Source organism: Nuphar pumila, chromosome 10, assembly GCF_984573655.1.
Source record: "Nuphar pumila chromosome 10, dmNupPumi1.hap1.1, whole genome shotgun sequence".
In the NCBI taxonomy this organism is placed as follows: domain Eukaryota; kingdom Viridiplantae; phylum Streptophyta; class Magnoliopsida; order Nymphaeales; family Nymphaeaceae; genus Nuphar; species Nuphar pumila.
Genome location: NC_143258.1, coordinates 1,396,474 through 1,422,906, shown reverse-complemented (window position 1 = coordinate 1,422,906; position 26,433 = coordinate 1,396,474). Strand labels below are relative to the sequence as shown.

The 26,433-nt window shown below is 38.7% G+C and overlaps 2 protein-coding genes and 1 pseudogene across 4 annotated transcripts in view; all 3 read right to left on the bottom strand.

The window, feature by feature from the left end:
• PHS2 (alpha-glucan phosphorylase 2) overlaps positions 1-9,752 on the bottom strand; it is a 33,857-nt gene extending 24,105 nt beyond the window's left edge. Inside the window, exons 1-4 of one of the 3 annotated variants that reach the window (XM_090018709.1) lie at positions 9,337-9,752; positions 8,664-8,774; positions 6,741-6,980; positions 6,385-6,564 (exon numbers count right to left, since the gene is read on the bottom strand). In XM_090018709.1, coding sequence (XP_089874835.1) covers positions 6,385-6,564; positions 6,741-6,953 — 393 coding nt within the window. In that variant the 5' untranslated portion in view covers positions 6,954-6,980; positions 8,664-8,774; positions 9,337-9,752. Of the gene's footprint in view, positions 1-6,384; positions 6,565-6,740; positions 6,981-8,663; positions 8,775-9,336 lie in introns of those variants that run through there. The other 2 variants (XM_090018710.1, XM_090018711.1) reach the window with 2 other exon arrangements.
• Positions 9,753-21,582: 11,830 nt separating this feature from the next.
• On the bottom strand, positions 21,583-22,772 carry LOC149823187 (uncharacterized). Its single transcript, XM_090019975.1, has one exon. It carries the CDS (start codon positions 22,750-22,752, stop codon positions 21,829-21,831), a length of 924 nt encoding a protein of 307 aa, XP_089876101.1. The 5' UTR covers positions 22,753-22,772; the 3' UTR covers positions 21,583-21,828.
• A 2,064-nt stretch (positions 22,773-24,836) lies between these two features.
• On the bottom strand, positions 24,837-25,853 carry LOC149823186 (pentatricopeptide repeat-containing protein At2g41080 pseudogene; annotated as a pseudogene).
• Between the last annotated feature and the right edge of the window lie 580 nt (positions 25,854-26,433).

Here is a 26,433-nt window from a genome sequence, read left to right as displayed (position 1 = left end):
GAATCACCAACATCAACCAAACTTTTTAAGGATCACGGCAGGAACTACCAACTCGGCAGTAGGTAATCACAAAAAAAAAACAGCACCAAGGGGCTACGAAACCCACAACTAGCATCCACGACCAGATCTGTCATCAGATCTTAAAAAAAAATTTAATCACTGACCTGATTGAAAAATATTCATTGAATCAACGTTTTTTTTTTTTCACGATCACGAAAGCCTCCACGATCGACTGTGCTTTGATCACACTCGATCACGCTCCCACGATCGGCTATGGCTCTGATACCATGTTGAAGATGTACCTACCACTCAGATCGAGAGAGAAGAGAGAGAGAGAGAGAGAGAGAGAGAGAGAGAGATGGCTGCACAAAGGAAAAGGAGAACACGTTAATTCAATTAGGGCTAATCTCTATATTAAATAGAGATAGTCCAAAGAGCAAAATTACACCCAGGTCCCTCATTAAAGAATAAGTTTCAAATAACCTCTAGTTTAAAAAAACTTATTTACTAAAAACATCTTAGTCTCAACATTGCCAACAACTCAGTTTTTCATGAAAGGACTAAACATATTGAAGTTGACTGTCACTATGTACGTGACTTGATTCAGACTGGTTATATTTGCACAGATCATGTATCTTCCGAAGATCAAGTTGCTGATGTCTTTACCAAGGCCCTTGCGAGGCCTAGTTTCTTCCATTGTTGTGACAAGCTGAGCATGATCGATATCTATGCTCCAGCTTGAGGGGGAGTGTTGAGAATAGGTGGTTTTAAGTTTAAGCCTTATTAAATTAGAGGTTACTTGAAATTTTATTAAATAATGGACTTAGATGTAATTTCTTCTTTTTGGCTTATCTCTATTTAACATAGAGAGTAGCTGACCTAATGAAATAAGAAGTTTACTTTCTGTGCAGCCGTCTCTCTCTCTCTCTCCTCTCTCTCTCTCTCTCCTCTCTCTCTTTCTCTACCCAAGGTTCGGTGCTTCTCATCCATCCTTCAACAATATATATGCTTGTTTTTATAGGAATTAGTTCTTGGAGCATTTGATTGGGATGCATGGATAAGTTTTTATAAGTTTCAAAAATCAATGGCATACAATTTTCATAAATTTTTGAGGCTCTGAATACCATCTTTTCTATCCAAAATTCATGATCCAAGTGTTGATTTCTAGTAAATCAATCATGTTGAACACATCTGTACGTCAGAATTTTGAAAAAAAAAACAAAAATTTTCCATTGGGTAGGTTTGGGACTGTTTTCATTGGAGAGGTTTTCATTCCTCACACATACACACACATATATATGGGGGTTTATCTAACATTAAACTAGTTGTGCTCAGCATTAGCTACATTCAAACATATTAAAATGACTAAAATACCCTTAAAGGAATGGCATTTTTTAAAATGAATGGTTACATTTTGGGGCATTATAGGTCTTTTGAACTTCGGGGGAAATGAAAAGTCAAACACCTTTTCCCAAAAAGTAACTTTATGAATCTATCAAAGTTATTTTTTTTACCTCAAAAAGTAACCATGTATTTTAAAAAATGTCACTCTTTTAAGTGTATTTTGGTTATTTTAGTAAGGTTGAATCCACTTAATGTCAAATATAACTAGTTTAATGTTAGATTAACCATATCTATATATATATGGAAAATTTACATATAATTGCCTAACTTATGGAGAAATTATGTTTAACTGCTTGCCTTTTCAAACTTTTCATATGGGTGCCTAACCTTTCCAAAAATTGCTCACATTGGTGCTTTGCTTACTTTCCGTCTAACCTGTAGACGGAAACCATTAATTTAAAGAGAAATTACCTAGTTACCCTGTGGGAAACGACTTATTGTCCTTTCATGTGCTTTCTTTTACCCCCAACTTCAGGTAGGGCTCCTGTGACTGCTGTGACTCTAAGAGTTCTTCCACTGTGCAGTCCAACTCAGCTAGGGATTCAAGAGGGGTATTGTTGCAAGGACTCTTGCAGATAGAGTTGAGGGCAAGGGTCTCTCTCTCTCTCTCTCTCTCTCTCTCTCTCTCTCTCTCTCTCTCTCTTTGTACTCCCAAAAATCTATTGATGCCATCTTTGTTATTCTTATGCATATTGATCAAGTAGCTGTTTCACACAAATTGTGTATGATTTTTTTATTTTTCTTTGAAGGGTATATTTATATATGTTGCATTATATTTGTAGAAATTAATGATGCTTTTTGTTGGTTGATTTTAGACCTTAAAACGGTCACCTTCACTCATCTTCTGCCTGCCTTTTAAGGCTGTTCCTAGCACTTCTGTGGCACATTCTTTTAGGCTTCTGTGTAACCATTTGCTTGGATAAAGGATCTTGATTTGTCATTTGAAATGCTTTTGTGGATGTTGCAGGTGGAGGATCTGTACACACATTCACAGAATTACCACCGACACAAGCATAACTGAGCATCCAGTAAACAAAACCAATTCCCATATCTTTAACTGAAATAATCACCTGATTAAAAATGTTAAGAGTCTAAACCTGAGGTTGGGTGTGGACGTTTCTAGCAAGTAGGAAAGTTCCAAGAAAAAGACTTCCATTGAAGAATCTAATAATTTAGAGAAAAGGGAAGGGTGAAAATGTCATTTCCTATACTTAGCCAGCAAGACTAAAGGGTTAACTATAGTTAATTGGGTTGAGAATGACGGAAGCGGCTATATGAGCAATTTGGTAATACATTAGGCGCCTATCTAAAAAGTCTGAAAAGGCAGGCAGTTAAATGCAACTTCTTAATACGTCAGGTGGCTATAAGTAAATTTCCATATATATATATATATATATATATATATATATATATACATAGTAATGATAGGGTGCTCCCGGAGTACCTACTCCCTAATCACAGCCATAGGATCTATTATGATTCAATGGTTGTGATAATTTATTTATTACAGGATACTAAAAAAAATCGAAGTAAAATAAGAATCATTTATTACATTTAACATGGGTTTGTAAACTTCTCTCTCTCTCTCTCTCTCTCTCTCTCTCTCTCTCTCTCTCTCTCTCTCTCTCTCTCTCTCTCTCTCTCTCTCTCTCTCTGCGTGTGACAAACTTAAATAGGGTGCATTAATTGCATTCAGTGGGGTGTTTGAAATTATTATAGTATAACTTCCTTACGTGGCTATGGTCTCTCTCTCTCTCTCGGCCTAGTGACCAATATCACCATTTTTAAAAAAAAATTACTTGAGAAATTGGTTGGGGTTGGTCGATATTTTCTGATAAAAATGTCAGAAATAATTTTTTGATTATTTAAAAAAAATCTTTGTGAATAATAATTAAAATTGTTTTTATTTTAAAATAAAAATAAAAAAATTCTATTATCATGGGAATTTGGTTGTTGATATTCACGGAAAAAAACATTATGTGTTGGATCCTAAACAAATACAACCACAACTCACAAGTTTCAAATCTGAGTTGAACCAACAAACTATCTGAAGCATTCTCCTTGTTATTACAAAATTTTATCTTTTCATAACTTTTTAAATGATAATTATTCATAAAATAAAACACACACATTTTATAACCCACAATCTTTTTTTCTCATGTTGAGAGAGAGAGCATAGCCACTTAGAGATATTAAATGCTATATTGAGATATCAAATACAATTAATGCTCATTAATTTACTTTAGTTTCCTTTTGAGAGAGAGAGAGAGACGTAAAGAAATGTTTTATAGAAGTTAGAAAAGTCTTATTAAATGCCTTTAATATTGCATATTGAGTTTGTTTATTTTTAAGCAACCATACTAAATGGCTTATCACAGCCATTGGATTGTAAAAGATCCAATGGCTGTTATTAAGGAGTAGGTGCACCAGGAGCACCCTATCATTACTAATATATATATAAAGAAAGTATTTGGTTCACTTGTGGGTAAGGAACCCCTTAGTTGGAAACTTGGAACTCATAGTGGGAGGGGTTGTTTTAACCAAATCTAACCCTATGGATGGATGTGTTCATCATGGTCAAAATAGTAAGAATCGACTCTTGAATCATATTTTTTTGACATAAAAATACGATTTTATGAGGGTTGAAAATCTGGTACATTGTAGGCCGTTGACTTTCAACCATGCAAAATCTTCCATACACATTGGAATAACATGATCCAAGCACTGATATCTACAAACCCAAACATGTAGATCAAATCTGGAGGGTCAAATGTGCAAAAACATTAAAATAAAAAAGATTTGCAGTTTTCTACTAGGGGTTCCTTACCCATGAGGATAGCAAACATATATATATATATATATATATATATATATATATATATATATATATATATATATTCAAAGAGAGAGTGAGAGAGAGAACGTTTGCTACCCAGATGGCTTCCAAGTCCTTAAATTTAAAACTTTATTTTTTTTCTTTTTGGCACATCTAACCCTCCAGATTAGATCTACATGTTGGGTTTAGTAGAAAACCAGCCCTTGGATCATGTTTCTCCAATGCGTATGTCAGATTTTATGGGGGTTGAAAAATCAACGGCTTATAGTGCCGAATTTTCAACCCTCAAAAACCATATTGTTACATCAAAAGAATAAGATCCAATGGACAATTCCTAGTATTTTGACCATGCTGAACAAATCCATGAGGCCAGATCTGCACTAGTGAGCTTCAACTAGGGGGTTTGGAACCCTTGTGGGAAAGGAGCCCCCTAGTTAGAACTCATAGAGGGGAAGTGTTTTGACCAAATCTGACCTCATGAATGTTTTCAGCATGGTCAAAACAGTAGGAATAGACCCTTGGATCATAGCGTTTCGATGTTAAAATATGTTTTTTTTGAGGTTAGAAAATTATGTGCATTGTAGGCTGTTGATTTTTCAACCCTTGTAAAATCTGACATATACATCAGAAAAACATGATCCAATGGTCAGTTTCTACTAAACTTAATATGTAGATCACATCTGAAGGGTCAATGGACAAAAAAAATATAACACTTTTTCATTAGGGGCCTCCTTACCCACAAAGGTAGCAAACATTACCCCTAATATATATATATATATATATATATATATATATATATATATATATATATATATATATATATATATATATACACACTAAGCGATGACAGACACACCATAAATGGAGTTAATACCAGAGTTACCGGAAGCTTCTTAGCTAGGTGGGAAGCGTGCTTCCCAGAAACTTACTTCGAAAGCGCAATACTCCTCTATTCCGAAACTTCATGGGAATCTCGATTCCCTCACGCTTCTTCTATGCTTCCCACATGCATGGTCTATGCTTCCTATATGCTTTTCTCACGTTTCTTTTCATGTTTTTCATTTATTTTTTCACGCTTCCACTCACTTCCCATGTACTTTCTCTAAATTGGTAACCATCATTGCTAGATTTTAACAAAAAATTAACTCTTTTACTGAAACATCATGAAATATAAGAATAATCAATTTTATTTTAGTTTTTATTTGCTTCTTGTTTGATTCCTACTCAGTTACCATATTGCTTCATTCTTTATTCCTATTTCATTTTCAAATTGATATTTTGCTTTCCGCTTTCTATAAATTTTAAAATGTCTCGCTTCCGCTTCTCATATTGTTTCTCGGTTCCGCTTCCTAGTTTGACAACCTTGGTTAATACTGAATAATAATGCAGAAATCAACATATTGATATCACTAGTTTGCATATGAAATAAGAGAGAAAACTTCAAAGCTTCCAGAAGTCTATAATCAAATATCACAATTCAAATTTTATATCAAAACCTTCTAGAAAGCCTCCATTTTTTTTATATTTGTGAAACTAACAAAGTTTTTGGTGTATAGCATACCATAGTTACCTAACAAAAACTGACATATTCTAAAGCGTGAAAAAATTAGGACATGGATGAAAGGAAAAAATTTGTGGAATAGATAGATTAGATGTGAATTTGCAGCTAATGGCTAATCTTTTCAGTGTTGGTTATCACACTTTTTTAACAAGCACTCATCAACCAATGTATATTTTGTCTGACAAGCTGTCACACAGACTCTTCTAACAGGGCACCGCACCCAAGCGGGTGCGACACTTGGACACAGCTTCCTTTGTGTTAGGTGAAGTCAACCACACTGAGGTCCATTTCTATCCAAAAGTAGATTTAGTTAACCCTAATCAAGTTCATATATATATATATATATATATATACATAAATGCACACACATACACGTAGTGTTAACTTAAAACTGTTAATATATATATATACCCTCCCCGCACCCCTGCAACCAAGTTTTTTTAAAGTGCCGCACCCGCACCTGCACCTATGTGACATAGCTGACAAGATATAACTTCTTTGTAATGGAAATTACAATCAAATGTTTTTCTTTAAAAAAAATACAATCAAATGAATTCCAATTTTCATGGTAAAGGAAGCATACCTGCTCAGAAATGCTCTCAAGATCACAACCCAACTTCCGCAAGGCATCAGCATAAACATCAAGAATATTCAAGTTCCCAATTGCATTAGTAAGCGTTCGGCCTTGGAGGTACTCCATGGATAAGTAATAAGTTTGTTTAGGATCAACTTTGTGAAAACAGAAATAAGTATCATTCCAATGCTGAAAAAGTCAACAGGATATAACTTAACTTTACAAAAGTATACTTGTCATAAAACAATCATCCAAAGTTCATGTACAATGCAGCAAACAAATGTCAGCCAAAGCAACTATTTCGAAATTAATACTAATCTAAAATGTTTGCTTCATTTAGAGAATGGAAATTTTGAAAAGATTACTTGAATCAGTGAATCACGAACACTTTCTGCAGTTGCATGGTATGCTTGCTCTGGCTCAAACTTGAAAGGAGAAAAGTGAGGACTGTATTGGGCATGGTATTTGATATTTGAAGCCACTTCAGATGATCCCTCTGGAGACGGATAAGCTACAGCTGGGACTTTCACAGAACCCTGGTGAATAGGATCACCATTCACCTCAATGGATGTAGCCATTTTGGTTTATCTTCAGGTTCCCTATGTCTTTGGGAAGAACGAAAAAGATTATTCAGTCGGGGACTTGGGGCACTTCAAATAAATTAATACAGATCACACCAAAACTGCAGCATACAAACACCATTTTCAAACTTACTTTCTTCTGTAAATATTATTAAAGATAGTTACATAAATGACATCATTTAACCATAATACGATTCTGCACATCAGTTATTAATTCTGCCCACTGAAACTCAAGCTTTTCCAGAAAAAAAAAAGTAAAATGCCACTTTAAATCAAGGAAAATAGAGATGACAGAAAATACAACTAAATGATGCAGCCACAACTATATTCTATAGGCACCAAATTCACACATAATAATGTAAGGCAAGAAATTATTGGGATGGCATAGTGATGCAGAGCAGGACTGGGTCCAGTCTACACCAAGTGACCCAGGCAGGGAACCGGGTCTGCGCGAGGGGTTGAAGATCGGACCCATGCAGCAGATCTGATCCAGATAAATTCAAGACTGTAAATTATGCAACTAATTATATAAAGCAAGGAAACCTCTCTCAAAACCGTCTAGAGAGAGTGTGTATTTTATGGACATAGGTCACATATTGACCGAACCACGTAAAATTTAGTGTGTTATAGTGTGTGTTTGATTCTGCTAAAATCGTGTTTGTCGTTTCTTTAAGAATAACATATAATTTTCTTTTCGATTTCCCAAAAAAAATATATAATTTTCTTCTCAATTTTCTAAAGAAAAGGAGATAATTTTCTTCTCAATTTCCCAAAGAATAATAGATAATTTTCTTCTCAATTTACCAAAGAAAAACAAATAATTTTCTTCTCAATTTCCAAAAGAACAACAGATAAATTTCTTCTCAATTTTCCAAATAAAAACAGATAAATTTCTTCTCGATTTTCCAAAGAAAAACAGATAAATTTCTTCTCGATTTCCCAAAGAAAAACAGATAAATTTCTTCTTGATTCCCCAAAGAAAAATAGATAAATTTCTTCTTGATTTCCCAAAGAATAACAGATAATTTCTTCTCAATTTGCCAAAGAAAAACAATTCATTTTCTTCTCAATTTCCCAAAGGAAAACAGATAATTTTCTTCTCAATTTCCCAAAGAAAACAGATAATTTTCTTCTCAATTTCCCAAAGAAAAACAGATAATTTTCTTCTCGATTTCCTAAAGAAAAACAGATAAATTTCTTCTCGATTTACCAAATAAAAACAGATAATTTTCTTCTTAATTTCCCAAAGAAAACAGATAATTTTCTTCTTAATTTCCCAAAGAAAACAGACAATTTCTTCTCAATTTCCCAAAGAAAAACAGATAATTTTCTTCTCGATTTAAACAAAAAAAACAGATAAATTTCTTCTCGATTTCCAAAAGAAAAAAAGTTAAATTTCTTCTCAATTTCCCAAAGAATAACAGCCATTTGTGAAATTACTCAATTTCCTTTTTAGAGGAAAAATGTCATAATTCGTATAAGAGGAGCGAGCAAAAAGTGGGATAAATTGAAAGAAAAAGGAACCATACAGCATAGCCCTCTGTATAGAGATCACCAAATAGAAACGGAAACTACTATTAAGAATTAAAACCTAGCGGGAAAATTAAGTGCGTGCTAGCACCGGCTATCAATTAAGCAATAAATGAAGCTGAAAGTTCAAAAACAATAAACTACTGCTAATAAGAAATCGATGATGAAGCTACTTACCCAACTACCGCCGGATGCAATAATGAGCAATATTCCACTAAATTTCACGAGTTAGTGAAGACGTTCACCGAATTCCTTGATTTCCACCCGTTCTTCAAAAGAATACGCGACCTTGCACATGATCGGCAGAAAAAAAGCAATTAACGTGTGTGTGAGAGAGAGAGAGAGCACTGTTACACGAAGTTGCCAGAAAGTGAAGTTGAAACGGGAAACGAGGTTTTCAGGCGCATGTGAAACGGGAAACGAACCGGAAAACGCATGAGAAATGTTTAAGAAAAAGTAGTATAATAAATTAATGAAACAAAAAATGAAAAACATGTATACTACAAAAAGAAAACGCTTGAGAAACGCACGGGAAATGCATGAGAATCGCGTTTCCCATGATTTTTTCGCGTTTCCCAAACGTTTCGGAAACGGTTTCCCGAGAAACGCGTTTCCGGTACAACGAACTACGATGACAACCAGAACGGACCGAAAATCACTACCGCGTACGAAAACACACTCCTTTCTCTACGAACCGCGAAGACACCAAAAGCAAGCGAGATCTTCCAATAAGGATGAAAAAACTAACCATAACTCACCCTAAAACAAAGCTAAAAAACCGGAAAAAAAAGGAACGGGCTTCCTTACTACGAGAACAATCCGCGTAAGGGAAGAACAGTCACGAAATTACCTCCATGACGCTCTAAACGCGCGATTCTCTTCCCGATCGCTGGAGATGAGGCAGATCAACTCATCGCGCTCATCGATCTTCTTTCATTCCGCGATCTTCCACGTGAAAGAGGGGGAGGAGGTCATAGAAAAGCAAGGGAAATCGTTATCGCTAAAAGCGGGACGTCGATTTCCCAAAAGGCAAGGCATCACGAGCCAAGCCACGAACATATATAGAAGAGAGAGAGAAGGCCGATCTGGTAGCCGACAAAAGGCTGTCTCTTAGCGAGGGAGTGTAGAAGAGACGAAAGAGATTTTCTGTGATGGCCGAGGCGAGCCAATACTCCCATTCCCTGCTCTCTCTCTCTCTCTCTCTCTCTCTCTCTCTCTCTCCGAATTTTTTGGCTTGCAAAACCCTTTTGGGAAAAATTCATTAAACTCCTTTAGCCGCCTAATTTATAAATGATATTTCAAAATTTTTTTTTTTTTTTTTTTGCAAAATAATGTCCACCTTATTGACACTTTGCAAAATAGTTCTTAGATTTTCCAAATTGGTTTCCACCTTTTTTTGACGTGCAAAATAGTCCTTTTGGCATCATGCTAACCGTGGTTAGACATTGATCATTATATATATATATATATATATATATATATATATATATATATATATATATATATATATATATATATATGCACGCGCGTGCGCTTCCCACATATATCGGGCGCTTCTTGCTGCATGGAAAAGCTCGCTTTTAGGAAAATTTGCTTAGAAAGTGAAAAACTGTTTGGCAAACAACAACAACTACGGCTTCATCCCAAAACAATTGGGGTCGGCGATATGAACCAACAAAGAAAATCATTATGGGTCTTCCACATGAATCTTTCTCCTCCGTTCATTTATATCAAATGCCATGTCCTCGGTGAGGTTCAAAGCATTCATATCTTTTTTTATCACCTTCATCCATGTCTTCCTAGGCCTACCCCGACCTCTTTTAACTAATATATTTTCCCATTTCTCCATCCTTCTAACTGGAGCATCATTAGGCCTTCGTCGAATATGTCCAAACCACCATAAACGATTCTCTCTCATCTTATTTTCAATGAGTGCAACGCCTACCTTCTTACGTATCTCCTCGTTCCCAATCTTATCTTTTATTGTATTTCCACACATCCATCTCAGCATACGCATCTCAGCTACACTCATTTTTTGAATATGATGTCTCTTGGCAGCCCAACATTCCGTACTATATAGTAAAGCAGGCCTAATAGTCGTCTTATAAAACTTTCCCTTCAACCGCAATGGCATTCTACGATCGCACAACACTCCAGTTGCACTCTTCCATTTCATTCACCCAACCTTTATCCTATGATTTACATCTCCATCAATTTCTCCATACTTTTGAATGATAGATCTCAAATATTTGAAAGAATCATCCACCGGTATTACGTGCTCACCAAGCTTCACTACACTCCCATCACTACTTCGTTGCTTACTAAATCGACATTCCATGTATTATGTCTGACTCTTACTCAACTTAAAACCTCTTGCTTCCAATGTCTGTCTCCATAATTCTAACTTAGCATTAACCACATCTTTAGACTCATCAATCAAAACAATATCATCAGAAAACAACATACACCAGGGCACATTTTCTTGAATTGATCTCGTAAGCTCATCCATCACTATAGCAAATAGGAAAGGACTTAAAGCAGATCCTTGATGTAACCCAACCGTTATAGGAAAATTGGTTGTCACCCCTCCACAAGTGCGGACATTGGTTACTACTCCATACATATCTTTAATTATACTGTTTGGCAAACCTGCTTAAAAAATATGAAAAACTTTTACCTCACGCTTCTTGTTACTTTCTTCTTGCTTTCTCCTCATTTTTTGTGTTTTTATATTAAAAATAATAAATTTTTTATAACAAGCTTGCATGATTTTTATACTTGTGTATATATTATTTCTTATTTGCTTTTTATGTGTGTTCTTTTTATTTTTCATGGTGCTTGCATAATCGCTTCATAATCTTATCTCACTTCTAGGTTATATTATTGTTAACTCCTGTTTTCCCGTTTTCACTTAAAGCACTGTTTTTCGTATTAGTTTTGTAAATATGGTACTCCTTTGCAAATTTGTCTTTGTTTCTTTTTTGCAAAATGGTCCTCGACGAAGCAGAACAATCATTTTTACTTTTGCAAATTAGTCCCTGTCTTGTTTATTTTTGGTAAAATGAACCTCCTATAAAGGCAAAACTGTCTATTTGCCCGACCTTAAACCGTTGCAAGCCTCAAGGATTAATTTGCAAGGATTAATAAAAATGCAAAAACTAAAAGGACTAATTTGTAATTCACCTATGACTATTTTGCAAAAAAAAAAACTTTTAAAATATATCGAATTTTTTTTATACAGGTCACATAGAGACCACGAGTGAAACTTCCTTAAAAACTGAATAAAGAGTGTAAATGGAATACCTAAACCAGTGAAATATGTAAATTGGTATGCACTGATATTTTCATAGTTTTTTTTTTCTAAAATTTTGCAGTATTAATATGATCTAGATGCTTGGTTTTATAAAAATATACTCTTAGACGAACTGATTATGATGCATAAGAAAAATCTTTTAAGGCTTGAAAATCCAAAGCTCAATTTTTTTGTAAATATTCAAGCATATAAATTCACGTATCTTTATCCGAAATTTAATAATCAATTCCAAGCAAATGGACCACTCCCAATGCATATGTGGGGTTAAATTTACAAAAAAAACTATGAAAATCTAGATTCATACTAGTTTACATATTTTGCTGGTTTACCGACAGGATCCGCCTGTTTGGTAAGAACGGATAATGCTAGTCACCTTGTGTTGCGACATTGCAAGTTCAAATTTCAATGATATCATTTTATAAGTGTTAGGGTCTGCCTAACCTTAGCTTGACTTTCAAAAATATATATATTTTACTAACTTATATATATTCCAGTTTAAAAGTGTATGAACTTAAATAAACTTTTATATTCAGGTTAGCAGCAAAAACGATCTTTGGAATAAATAGAAATGAGGTAAGAAGCAGTGAAGGGCTTTTTTATATTTTAGTATATTAACTTTGGTTAAGTGACTTGAATTTAACCCTAAGTTACTAGGGATGGTAGTAGACCTGGGTGGGGGATAAGGTCTCCACCCCTGCCCCGCCTCAAAATCCTACCCTCCATCCTCGCCTCTATCCCTGCACGGGTTTTGATTTTAACCACCATCTCAGCCTTGTGTTTCATGTCCTCTACTCCCAGTCCAAATATGGCCAGGTGGGACGGGGTGAGGTTTTTGCTTGATCCACTGCCATCCCTAAATAAGGATTGGAGACTGGACAGAATGGGGCGGGGCAAGGTGGGGATCGGAACAGGCATGGGGCAGGGTGAGGGAAAGCGTAAGTCCATCCCGACACGGGTTTTGATTTTAACTTTCATCCCCGCCTCCATCCTTGTTTCATCTCCTCCATCCCGGGTCCACACCGGGCAAGGCGGGGTGGGGCCTGGTTTCCCCTGGTCCACTGCCATCCCTATAAGTTACAACGGGTTCCTTTTTTTTTACTATTGTCTGGAAATAGTATTTAGCAGGAATTTCAAAAAATATGGTCACTAACATGAAATATCAGGTAAAATGTGGATAATAACAAAACATCCGAAGATATTTCACAACTCACTTTTAAACTGAAATTGGTGCTACAAAGATACGCGTTAAAAAATGCGTGGACAAAGTGGTTTTAATTTTAATAATTAAAAATCCCTTTATGTTATTTTAATATATAAAATATATTTTTGATGCAATATTATTGAAAAATATGAAAAACTTCCTCTTAAAAAAAGTATTAAAAGCTAAGAAATATATTGAGAGATTATTCGTACGTATCAGCTAGCATGCCCGAAGAGCATCACACATGACATGCCATTGTGACAGATTAAATTTGTCAAATGGAAACTTAAAGTTAATTAAATGGTTAAGATTTTTTCTCTTCATATATAATAAAAAAAACACCAAATTACAAGCTCATATGTGTACAAATTTGAGGTCCTCCTTATCCCTTAGGGAGCATGCCTTATTTCTGCCTCATGGCAAGGAATGCTCGTGGGTTTTGAACTTGTGATGTCCCTTCCATAGTGACAAAAGTTTTTATCAGTAATTTCTCGTTTTTCAAAAGCGCGTGAGAAATTGAAAAAAAATCATAAATCTCGTGTTTTTTTGGCAAAATCTCGGCAATAAAAAATTAATTAGAAATATAAAAAATATTTTTATAAGAAAATATTAATAAAAAGTATTTAAAAATAAAAATACACAATTTTGTTCACAATAAATAGCCGTTTAAAACATAAATATCACGTTTAAATTATGGTATTTATGTTTTTGTTTAAATCTCGCAAGAAATTGCCGTTTTAAACATTCAGGCAATTTCTCGTTATATTATCGCAAGATTTTTCTCGTGATATTATCGCAAGATTTTCATAAACTCGTGATATTTGTCACTATGGTCCCTTCACGTTGGTGGCATTCACTAGTAGCCCTATCAAATGAATTCTTGGAGCACTCATGAACACATTGTTATAATTCATGTGAATATCATTTTTAACCTTTAGCTTGAAAAGGGGTTTGGCATAGTGAGATGTGTCTGGGTTCAAATCCCATGGGTGTCACCCCTTGTGCAAGCCCAAGCGACTCACTAGGGACAAAGGGTAAGCCAACAAAATTTTATGATTCCAGGATAATGATTATAAGCACGGTAGGCAGAGCTAGCGCAGCTAGGTCTTTGATCCTGAAGGCTATTTCTAAAAAAAACTTTCTCTTGAAAATACATTTTTTGCCACTTTGTTTAGGAAAACTTATGTTTAACTGCTTACATTATAAAAGTTTTGGAATAAGCAGATTATCTTTTAAAGAGATTGAAATAAGTAATTTTGACGAAAACTCTTTTTATCACATCACTTTAGCTGGCTCTTAAAAATGACTCTTTAACTATATATATATATATATATATATATATATATATATATATATATATATATATATATATATATATATATATATATATATATATATATATATATATATATATATAGTAATGTGTTTTTTAAGCCCTTTTTTTGTTAGGTCTAGTTAAGCTCTTTCAAAAATCATAGTTTTAAGTATTTTTTTTCATATCTAATACTGTAGATGTGATCTATAGGTTTTGTTTAGTGGGAACAGACTTTTGGATCGCCCCAATCTGATCTATATACAGGTTTTTGTTGTGATCCGAAATCAATGGCTATAAAGGTATTAGTTTTTTCTAGCTCATAAAAATATATATTTTTTTGCAGTAAAAACATGATCAAAGAATCAATTCCCACTAAATCGAGCATGCTAAACACATTTAACGGGTACACTTCTCATATATATATATAACAAACTTAGTCACTTTTTGTAGTTGCACTACTGTGAAGGCCAAATAAGTAATTTCTGAAAAAAGTGACATTAACGGTTATTATAGCAATATGTTGACAAGGCGACAAAACATAAATTTTCCTTTTGTTTGTTATCCAATAGAGGCAGTTTAGTAATTTTGTTATACAAATTGACAGTTAACCTTAGTTTCACTAATACTTAACACTCATCAATTTCAATTGGTGAAATTTATAAAAGAAGATGAGGAATCAAGAAAAGGAGATGGCTACTAACCTTTATTTAATTCAATTAAGAAATCTATTTAATCATTTACTTAAATGCCCTATAAAAAAAGCATGTAACGGAACTCTTTTAAGATGTTAGGCAAAAAGGTTGGACTCTAAATGGTAATTTACCACACCTTTTTGTGATTGTGAGGTACCTAGCGATTACGTATGAAGGTTGTTAAATGCGATGAGGCGAAGCGAGGCGTTGAGCCTGCGCTTCACCTCTGAGGCGTACGCTTCTCACAACTGGACTGGAAGTGAAGCGGTGGGAGGGGAGGCAGTAGGAGAAGGACCACGCGCCCAGCTGGTACGGAAGCGAGGGGGGGCCGCGTCCGATGGTCGGAGAAGACTGAGTAGACAATGGCGAAGTTCACCACCACGGAATTTGTAACCGGGGAACTGTGATGAGGGGCAATTTGCGCATCACAGCAACGCCTCAGTACCTTGAGCGTGCGCCTCACCTCTGAAGCGTACGCCTCTCACAACACTGTTACGTATGGTTTTCAAAGACCCAAATTGGATTGCAAGGAAGCATAAAGTAGCACATGTGCCACCTATCAAAAATGAAAAGAATCAAACCCAAGGGGTTTGGCGTAGTGGGATGGGGGGCCTAGAGCGGCAGTCTAAGTTCAAATCCCATGAGCGGAAGCTTGGCGATAGGGATGGCAGTGAAACGGGGGAAAGCGGGGCCCCGCCCCGCCTCACCCCGTTTGGACCGGGGATGAAGGGTATGAAACGGGGATGGAGGCGGGGACGAAGGTTAAAATCCATCCCCGTTCGGGGATGGACGCACCCTTTTCCCCGCCCTGCTCCGCCCCACCCCGTCCTCACCACGATCCTCGCCCCGTCCCTACCACTTTTCCCCGCCCCGCCCCGCCTCATCCCCGTTTGATGGCAAGAAAAACCCAACTTGCATTTCTTAGCCTTGTTGGCAAGAAAACCCGAACTTTTAAAAATGGCACACCTAACCAATGTTGTCAATATCGTATTGGGGCCTTGTCGCTTTGAAAACAATTCAGGCCGATTCGGATTCAGAGCTGAATCGAATTGAATCGGCCAACTTTCAACCGGAAAATGATGTCACAAAAATAGTAAAATAATATTTTAAAGTATTTAAAAATACTTTTAACCATTTTTTTGAATTCTTTTAGAAATTAAGCCGAACAAATCTTGTACCATATCTATTTCTGGCCAATACGGATATACGAATTGGCCGATTCAATTCACACCGATACTGCTAACATTACACCGAACTTTTGAAAGGAGATCCAGTGATCCGATTGAGTACATTGCAAGGTACTCGGTCCAATCAACGGATGCCATGCATCCATCCATTCACTGTAAAACGGGCCACCGCGGGTTTGATTAGATATCTTCCGAAATTGTTGATCAATTTTATCATTTTTAACTCGTATTTAAAATGTATTAATCTTCATATAGGGATTGCAGTGGACTAGGGAAAAATAGGGCCCCGCTTGGCCCCGCTTTCTTTGGACCGGGGATGGAGGTTAAATTCAAAACCCATGTGGGGATGGACTTACGCTGCCCCGTCCTCGAATGGCAGTGGACCGAGGAGAAACGGGCCCGCTCCACCTCACCCCGTTTGGACCGGGGATGGAGGACATGAAACGAGGATGGGGATTAAAATCAAAACCCGTGAGAGGACGGAGGCGGAGATAGAGGGCAGAATTTTGAGACGGGCGGAGGTGGAGACCTTGTCCCCCGCCCCTGCCCCGGTCCACTGCCATCCCTATCTTCAGATCATGCATGATCATCCCCTGCTTAACAAATTGGGTGAACTTATAGAAAATAGAGTTTGAAGTTTGGAGAAGAGAAAAAATGTACCAACATATTTCTAAAGGTCATACTTTAGATTACGCCATAAATTTAATGTCAAATAAGTCAATGGTTTTTTTTATTAACCATAACGACATTTAGTTGTGCCTTTGAATTATTTTGAAAGCTTAGATGCCAATTTGGAAATCACCCAAAAAAATTAAAGAAAGAAAAATTATTGGGCGCATATTTTCTGATATAAATGGATGATAACACGTTAGATGTTAAACATTTGCTTATAACAAATTGGTTTTAAAGGAAATTTGAATAACAATGGTTATTGGTTACGCAAGTGCTGGCAACTGGGTGTCGACGGGTCGGGTTTGGTTCGGACCCAGGTTGAACCAGAGCTGGCCCCAAATTTCGGGTATGGTATTGGTCCAAACCCGAGTCTAATCGGACCTATCCTAAGATAAACCATACCCAGACCGGATAATAACTATATGAACCAGACCGGGTAAAACAATATTTTTTTATCATTTTTACTTTGAAAATTCTAGATCTTAATTGGAACTCGTGTCAGGCCCAGGTCTGGTATAAAATTTCACAAACTATACCCGGGTCCATGTATTAATCAGACCTTTGTGTCTGGACCCGGGTCTTAATGGGGTCTTCTTATTTATCACCATACCGGGACCCTAGGGTTTGGTGCGGGTCGGGTCCGGGTAAACCCGACCCATTGACACCCCTACTGGCAACAGGTGTTTTATGTAGTGGTTTTTCAGGAACCAACTACGATGCATGAACCAATGGCGGCTCCGCTTGTCTGGCAGGAGCAGTTAGTGCATATCACCTTGTGTTGGGATGTTGCAAGTTCAAATCGGGATGGTATATGGTTGTATAACTGGTACGGGTCTACCTAACCCCAGCTTTCTCAGTGGAAAAAAAAAAAAAAACTACGGCCTGCGAAGGTTCGATAAGCATTCACTTTGGATGCTTTGTTGTGAAAATTTCCAGAAGTTGCAATGGACCCAAGAAGAGGCAGGATACATCAACATATGGGTGAGTTTTGGTATTATCCCACACCGGTGGCCCCTCAGCAGGGATCAAGGAAATCTCCCCTTTCATCCAGAGCTGCCATAACTTGGGCTCATCATGCTATACTCGCGGGGAAGGAAAAGCTTTGGGATATTTAGAGCCGTTAGCACCGTCCATCGCAATTTCCAGCAACAACCGGAGATGGCGATCTCAGCTGCATCATATTTGTAAACGGCTCTAGAAGGGTGCATTGCATGAAGCTTACCCTGTGTCATCTGAGTTTATCCTCAGGTGCTCTATTACCGACAGTAATCCTAGTGTTCCAGACCGCCATGTTTTCACCTTTTTGTTTATATCGCGGGGGCCTTCGCTTCTAAGCCCGTGACACCTAGTCTTTCTGCTTGTAATCAGTTGTTATTGATCCCTAAGCAGAGGCCACCTGAAGATATTTTCAAAAAACTTCATTTGTAACAGGGAGGGGCCTTAATTCCCTCAAAGAAAAGAAAAGAAAGAAGATTAAATGATATCGTCCATTTTAATTTTAGCATCAATTGCACTGCAAGTTATGGATGTTCATACTATCTTTATTCGACCCCCCACCCCCAACTTGTCAGCAATTTACAAAGAACCACCCAGCTTACTGTTTTATTACATTTAATCACCGGTATTTATTTTATTCTTTTACAAAAGATCAGAGAAGAACAAAGATGACTTAGGCCAGCAGTTAAAATGCATTAAACAGAAAAGTAGTTGAATGTCATAACCTATAAGTTGAGCAGGTCTTCTTAATACCTGATGACTTGGGCAGCCTTTTTCGATTTACCCAAAACATCACATTCCATTTTTTTGTTGGCACCGAGCAATGTTGTCAGTATCGAGTGCAAATCGGCCGATTTATGATACTAACCTGATTCGGTTAATTTTTAATAAATGTATAAAATAGCTTAAAATTATTTTTTTAATATTGATTTAATGTTTTAACACGTGCCACGTTCTGAGTGACACGTAATATTTTTTAACTATTTCTTGGCAGATTCAGAACGATTCACTTGAGAATCAGTGTTTGGCCGATTCACCTGAATCGTTGGCCAAACGATACAGGTTCGATTCCGATACTGACAACATTGGCAGCCAGGAAGACCACGAGAAGACAGAAAAAACTGCTCTGCAAATAGACTCCATGAGTGTTAAATTTTAAATCAAATTTATTTCATCGATCACCTAACATTAGAATCTCTGATTCCCATATATTTCAAGCTCTTGAAAAACATTGATATTTCTTTTAATCCCTAAATTAACAAGTAACCTTTTACATTTCCAGAATGCTTCCATGATTCACAGAAGCCTTGACAAGAACGCAAACATGCATTATTTCACAACCTAGCAAACACACCGAGATTCACAGTCTAACCAGCTAAATCAAAATGTTCATATGTGACATTATCCTTGTGGTCACTTACAGTTACATATGCCAAGAGCATTTTATTTTATCAAAAGCATAGACAGTCTATGAAGCTAGAATCAGCAATTCTGGCAATAAAATAGATACGCGACAAATATGGTTTTACGCCTCTACCGTATTAAATCAATTTGTTACAAAAACCCTGGCAGGCAGAAGACTCAATGGTGGATCATGCTCCTTTCCGGGTTACGCCGTGTTCGGAAACTTTGAAGCATCAGTACTCACATTTGCTTATGGGATGTACTAGTAAATGTATTACAAGTTGTAGCTACACTTAGGTGCTGAAGGATTTCTGGATCTGGGCCATTGCCTACCTGGCTTGTAGCTCATTATGCTCAGATTAGGCCACCTAATGCAGAATGGTTACATGATGCTAGAGCAGGTTGCTAATTTTGCTTATTGAAGAGGTTGCAAGACTTTTCATGTTCTCTTTTAGTGGCTTTAATTTGCAGCATGACTAGAACCAGATTAAGAGGCAGTATGGAACCAAACAGGCAGGAAGTTCATGGAGCAAAGGCACCTCAGTAATGGTGGATCAATCGCCCATTGACGGAGAATATGGTTAGAGAGAATTCGCAAGACCTGTTAGCTATGTCACATAGGTGCGGATGCGGTGATGCAGCACTTTAAAAAAGGTTGGGTGCGGGGAGGGTATATATATATATAATGTGTGTGTGTGTGCGCACTTATGTATTTATATATATAATATTAGGTAAAACTGGACTTAGTTAGGGTTAACCAAATCTACTTTTGGGACAAAAATAGACCTGGGTGTGGTTGATTTCACCTGACACAAAGGAAGCCGTGTTCAAGTGTCGCACCCGCATGGGTGCGGGTGCATTGCCCTGTTAGAAGAGTCCGTGTTACATAGCCTGTCAGGGTTTGACCTACCTCATGAATCACGTGTGTGTAAGAGAGAGTTTTCAACTTGGAGAACTTTTTCTTTCATTTTCTTTTTGGCATATAGTCAATTATAGCAATATTGTGATCTAATTCAGTCTCGATTACCGTCATATAAAGCATTTACACAAGGAAATAAAGAACACATGATCTGTAAAGCATTAAACAGCATTACATGGTGATTTGGTAAATTAGTATGGCAACCTAGAGAGGAAATATATAACAAACAGACTTCAATTCAAGCGCAACTACAACTTGTAATATGCTCGCTAACCTGCTCTGACAAGTATACAAGAACCCTGTACTGAGTGGTTGACTGTGAGATAAAAGCCAAGAGGTCAATGGCCAAATTTAGAAATACCATCAGCACCTAAACTAATAGAATTCAGTCTATAGGGAGAGACTTTTACCAACAATTCACTCTTGATCGAATTCAAAACATGACATCATGATTCCACCACTTAACTAACACACAACATAACTCCCAATAGTGTAGACCATGTACGGAATGACAGATATGACATTCCTCAGGTGCACAGACACCAATCTGCAAGAAGCAAACATCAGGTCCCAAAAGTTTCAGCAAAATTAACTAACATCAACCTTGCTATCCATGTTTGTGTCAATGCCTATAAAGACTATTCCCACTTCCCCAACTAAAAAATAGCATTTTCCATAAGTATGGACTATGGACCAAACCTCCAAGCTCTCATCACAGTACAAGGTATTGCATTCAAATGTTGATCCGAGATTGTGATCAACACAAACGAAACGTCTTCAGGAGATCTATAAACAACATATCAGACTGTATTTCTTATAACCCTTCAAGGGGCAAGACAAGGATTCAAATGTGATGATGTCTTTCTCATGACCCTATTTGCATTATATACCTTAAGTTTACGATCTTTCTAAGGAGCTAATCTTCCCAAAGGTCTGAATGACAAACAAAACTATGTATTCATCACTAAAAGTTGGCATTTGGGGACAACCATCTTCTCGATTCGCTCGCATATAACTTCCTGGTAAAATTAAATAACTAAGACCACACAGCTCATCCATAACTAAGGATCGCTGAAGCAAGCCGCATAATCCCAATATATAAAGGCAAAGATCTACCACCAACTATCCAGTTTCATCAATAATGACCAAATTCAATGTCATCATGAAGCCCTCATCATTATGAAGCTTCAGAGCCCAGCAACAATCAGGTGAGAGGCTGAGGCGCTACCAGCTATGATCCTTGATAAATACCAGTAAATACCTGCTAACGAGGCTCACAGCATAATTTCCACACAGGAACTTGAATTTCCATGAGAAATTTCAATCACAACAAATAGAGAAAAAACGATGGAAGGGAATGATTGCAGAACACAATAACAGTAAAAAAACAAAGATCATTAACCAAACAGTTTGGCATTAGTGCACTAATACAACCAAATCCGTACGCGGGTTTTACAATTCTGATCCTTTTAGAAGTCATCAATATCAACCGAGTGGAAAACAAAACGTCGTCTTTAGCAAAGAAACCAAACAAATAGAGGCATAATTGCCAAACAGTGTCATATAAACTATGTACATTGCAGAAACACCATGTTCTCTGCAAGACAGAGAATTTACCTCCTTCTCCACCTCTAAAACCCGGATCAGTAACTGCCACGGTATTCCGAGCACGCGCTACTCGCAGCTACATCCTTCTCGAAACGCTTCGCGGCCTTCTCCTCCTCGTACTTGATCCCTTCCTCCAGAGAGATCCCACCAACTGCGCCGGCGACCGCCCCAATCGCCATCCCCGCTCCCAACCCCGACTTTCCTCCGTTCCCTCTTCGAGCCGAGCTTCCGTAGTACGAGGAGGAAGGCGGCGAGGAATCGAAGGGGGCGGAAGGGCCGGAATCGTACCCGATACGATTGTAATAGTGGGTCGCCACAGGAGGGAGCGGCGGCAGGGACGAAGAAGGGGGCAGAGGTTTGGGTTGGGAGAAGCGATTGGAGTAGAAATTAGGGCGCGGAGAAGCGAGATCGGTGCACTGATACGATGAGTAGTTGTCGCAATCCTTCAATTGGGAGAGGGGCGGGGGGAAGTAACCGGATGGCTGCAGCAGGGCCGGGGGAGGCAAGTTTCCGGCGCAATCCGGCCGCTCCCGGACGGCGATCTTAAGCTTGAGCTTGCCCTGCGGGCGGCCAGAAGGGCGGCGGAGCTCGAGGGTTTGGAGGCGAGGGGAGTCTGCGAGGGCGTCGGCGAGGGGGAGGCGGGCGGAGCCGACGACGAGGGGATCGGAGGAGGAGGAGGAAGGGTGGTGGTCGTTGTCGGAGTGGAGGACGTCGAGGGTGAGGGAGGAGAGGGAGAGGGGGAGGGGGAGAGAGAGGGAGAGGGAGAAGCGGTGGTTCCAGACGGGGTTGGTGCCACCAAAGGGGTCGACGGCGGTGGGGAGGCAGAAGGAAGGGTCGATCCAGGCGACGGCGTAGGGCCTGAGGTGGCCGCGCCGCCAATTGACGTTCTTGAGGTGCTTGGCGGAGACGATCGTCAGGTCGACGTCCAGGAGGAGCTTTGACGCTGGCGGCGACGCCATCTCGGAGAGAGAGAGAGAGAGAGAGAGAGAGAGAGAGAAACTGTAGCAACGTCTCCTTTTCTGCTCGGATTTACGGCTTCTCAGCCCTCGGCCACAAATATCGCCGATATTTTGAAAATCCGTTACAAACCTTACGATACCAAACCGGCATATCCGCGATATTTTTTTAAATATCTCCATTTGGAAATATGACGTTAATTTCTAAGATATTTTATACTTATTTTGGCAATTTTTATATTTTTAGATGTATCCATATTTTCTCCAAAAAAAATCAGTTTTTTTTTTAAAACACCGTGATATTTTGACGAGAACCGCGTTCGTGGCGTTTACTTTGACTATTTTTATTTTTTCGCTGACATTAGCAACAAACCATGGAATTTCTCTTTCATTTTCCTACTAGCAGACCCTTTTTGGATAATTTAGTCTCATAAACTCCCCCTTCTTATGTTTGTAGAAAAAAAAATGATTGGAAAAAAGAATTTCATTTGATTTATGAAAAATTTTAATGCAACATAAATATTTGTTTTTAACGCTTTCTTTTTTAGATAAGAGTACTTGTATAGTTGATATACCTCTCAAACATGCAATGAGAGAGAGGTTTTTTGGAAAAAACCAACAAACAAACACGAATAATTTAATTAATTTCAACATGACCTGATCTGCTTCCATCACGGTGAGGTCTCAGTCTCATCCGCGGAAGAAGAGCAGATCAAATGATCTGTCAAATCACTCTAAGAAAGTGATCCGACATCCTGACCGATCGTTGCTTTGATCGTACAGTCCTTGTGCAAGTTGTGGGGCCACCAAAAAGGTAAAGGTGACCATTGATCACCTCAATGGACGATCAGGATGTCAAATCACTTTTCCAAAGTGATTTGGCAGGTCACCTGATCTGCTCTCGCTGGGGGGGGGGGGGGGGGGGGGGGGGGGTGTTACTGGATCTTTGGAATTTCGATATGCTTTTGAACAGCTTAAGGGCCTGTTTGGAATCTCGGCGTTGGGATGGGCGTTTATGCATTTGGTGCTCCCGAGGCAAAATCTTGGTCAAACGCCATCGTTTGGAATCTCGGCGTTAGGACTCGGTGCTAGGATGGGCGTTTATGCATTTGGGATGGGAAGTGAGGCCCTTTCTCCTTTGTATTTACACTGAAGGATGGATTCTGAACACTGGAACGAGCAGTTCTTTCAAGGTGTAGCTCATTTGTTTCATGGTAATCTTTAAACATTGGCGCTTGCACTCGTTAGATGGAGCGTTTAGAGTACACTCATTTTCAGGTGGAGCTGCCTCTTAATTTTAAACCTGCTTCATAAAGGTGGTCATAGAGCATGGTCGCTCATTTTTCCAGGATATCAACTGTGAGGGCTGGTTCAGAGTTTGTACAATATGTGGTTCAATGGGACACTCAAGACTGGTATTGCCCTTCTCGACCCTCCTCACCTTAATCTTCATCTCAAACTCAAACCTGTTCCATATGATAGCTGGAAACATGTAAAGGTTCCTCAGTATCCTCAACCTAAAGCTCCTGCTATGAGAACAAAAGCTTATACTAATTACGGATGGCAGTGGACCGAAGCGGGGGACAAGGTCTCCACCCCCGCCTCGTATCAAAAGTTCTGCCCTCCATCCCGGTCTCCATCCCCGCACGGGTTTTGATTTTTATCTCCATCCTCGTTTCATATCCTCCATCCCCGGTCAAAACGGGACGAGGCGGGGCAGAGTCTGGTTCCCCCTCAGTCCATTGTCATCCCTAAAGAAAGATTGGGGATGGGGTAAGGTAGGGATCGGAATGGGGACTGAGTGGGGGAAAGCGTAAGTCCATCCCCGCACGGGTTTTGATCTTAACAAGAACCACCACTTGATTTCACCAGTAGTCTCTGCAAGAGCACTAACCATCCATGAAATGATGAAACCGACTGGCATCTCGAACGATGATTTCTCTCTTGACAATCTTGGAAATCCATTTGATAGCAAGATGGCAATCATCTCAGACACGGAGGTTCTTCATAACCCTGATTGGAGAATCAACTGGCACATTCAAAAGCCCAAACACAATTTCAAGCTTCTCATTGTGGTGTGCCAAGCATTATTCCTTCTCTTCAATGTCCATGTCATGCAAAACTGAACTTGTATCAGGCACATACCCAGATGCCTTCATCTCAACCATTAGTTTCTTCATATACTCGTCAATCTCTCGCCATTGAGGATTCATTCTATCCTCCATACAAAACTGATAAACTTGGTTCTTCATTTCCAGCCAGCTTATTCCAGGCTCTTTCTTCACATTTGATTCCCTCATGGCTTTCCTAACATTGGTAACATCCTCCCATCTCTTTGCAGCTGCATGAATGTTTGAAAGCAAAACATATGGAGCAGAATCTTGAAGATCCAGCTGAAGAACAACATCTGCAACTCGCTTTTCGACCTCTGTATTCCTATGAATCTTACAAGCAGATAATAAAGTCTTCCAAATGACTATCAGCCTTTACAGGCATAGATCGAATCAATATCTTAGCCTCATCCAAATCACCCGATCGGCCAAGAAGATCAACCATACAAGTGTAGTGTTCCAATCTTGACACCAACCCATACTTCTCTTCATCAATTTCAAGTACTCCTACGCTTCCACCTTCAGTCCACTGTGGATACAGGCATAGAGGAGATTCAGGAAAGTTACATCATTAGGCTCCATCGCTTCCTTCTCCATCTTGTTAAACAACTCATTTGCATCTCTTCCACGTCCATGGAATCCAAATGTAGCAATCATCGAGCTCCACAAAACCACATCAGCATTCGCAAACCCAAAAAACAATTTGATCGAATGGTCCAAACACCCACATTTCGAATACATGCTGACTAGTGAACTTCTCACCAACACATCCAAATCTGCACCAACCTTGATCACGTGGGCATGAACCTGTTGTCCTTATCCAAGCGTTGCAAGCTCAAAACAAGAACTGATAACGCTCACAAAGGTGACACGGTCAGGTTTGAACCCTTTACTCCTCATCCAATTGTAGTGTTCAAATGCTTTCTCGGCATACCCACTCTGTGTCTGTCCTGCTATAACCGTGTTGCAGAAAACCACATTATGCACAAGCATCTCTCCAACAACCAACTCTCCCCCGTAAACACATCCGCATTTGATGTACATATGGGTGAGTGAGCTCCCAACGCAAACATCCCATTGAAATCCGCTTTTAATCACAACAACATGAATCTGCTCCTCCTACCTCAGCTCTAGCAGTTCAGCGCACCCTTTAAGAACGCTTCCAAGTGTGAATTGATCAGACATCATACCCATCTTCCACATCGTCACAAAAAGCAACAAGCCCTCTTCGTGACACTCATACTACACCAGCCCGGTGACCATCGCGTTCCACGAAGCCAAGTTTCTCTCAGGCATTTTGTTGAATGCTTCCTGCGCAAGATCCAAGCTGTCGTTCTGCAAGTACGCACCTAACATTATATTGAAAGACATGATATTTGGACGAGGCATAACGTTGAACAATTGGCGCGCTTGTTGTATTCCGCCGCATTTGGAGTACATGCTGAGAAGATGGTTGCTGAGAAATTGATCGGAGGAGAGGCCCCTCGTGATTATGAGGGAGTGCAATTGCATACCCTTCAAGAGGGAATGATTGGGCACGCACCCTTGAAGAAGGTGGGAAACCAACCTCGGG

What these genes read in the sequence shown, in the direction of transcription:
- LOC149823187 (XM_090019975.1), bottom strand. Translation starts at nt 22,752, where the DNA reads ATGGCGTCGCCGCCAGCGTCAAAGCTCCTCCTGGACGTCGACCTGACG.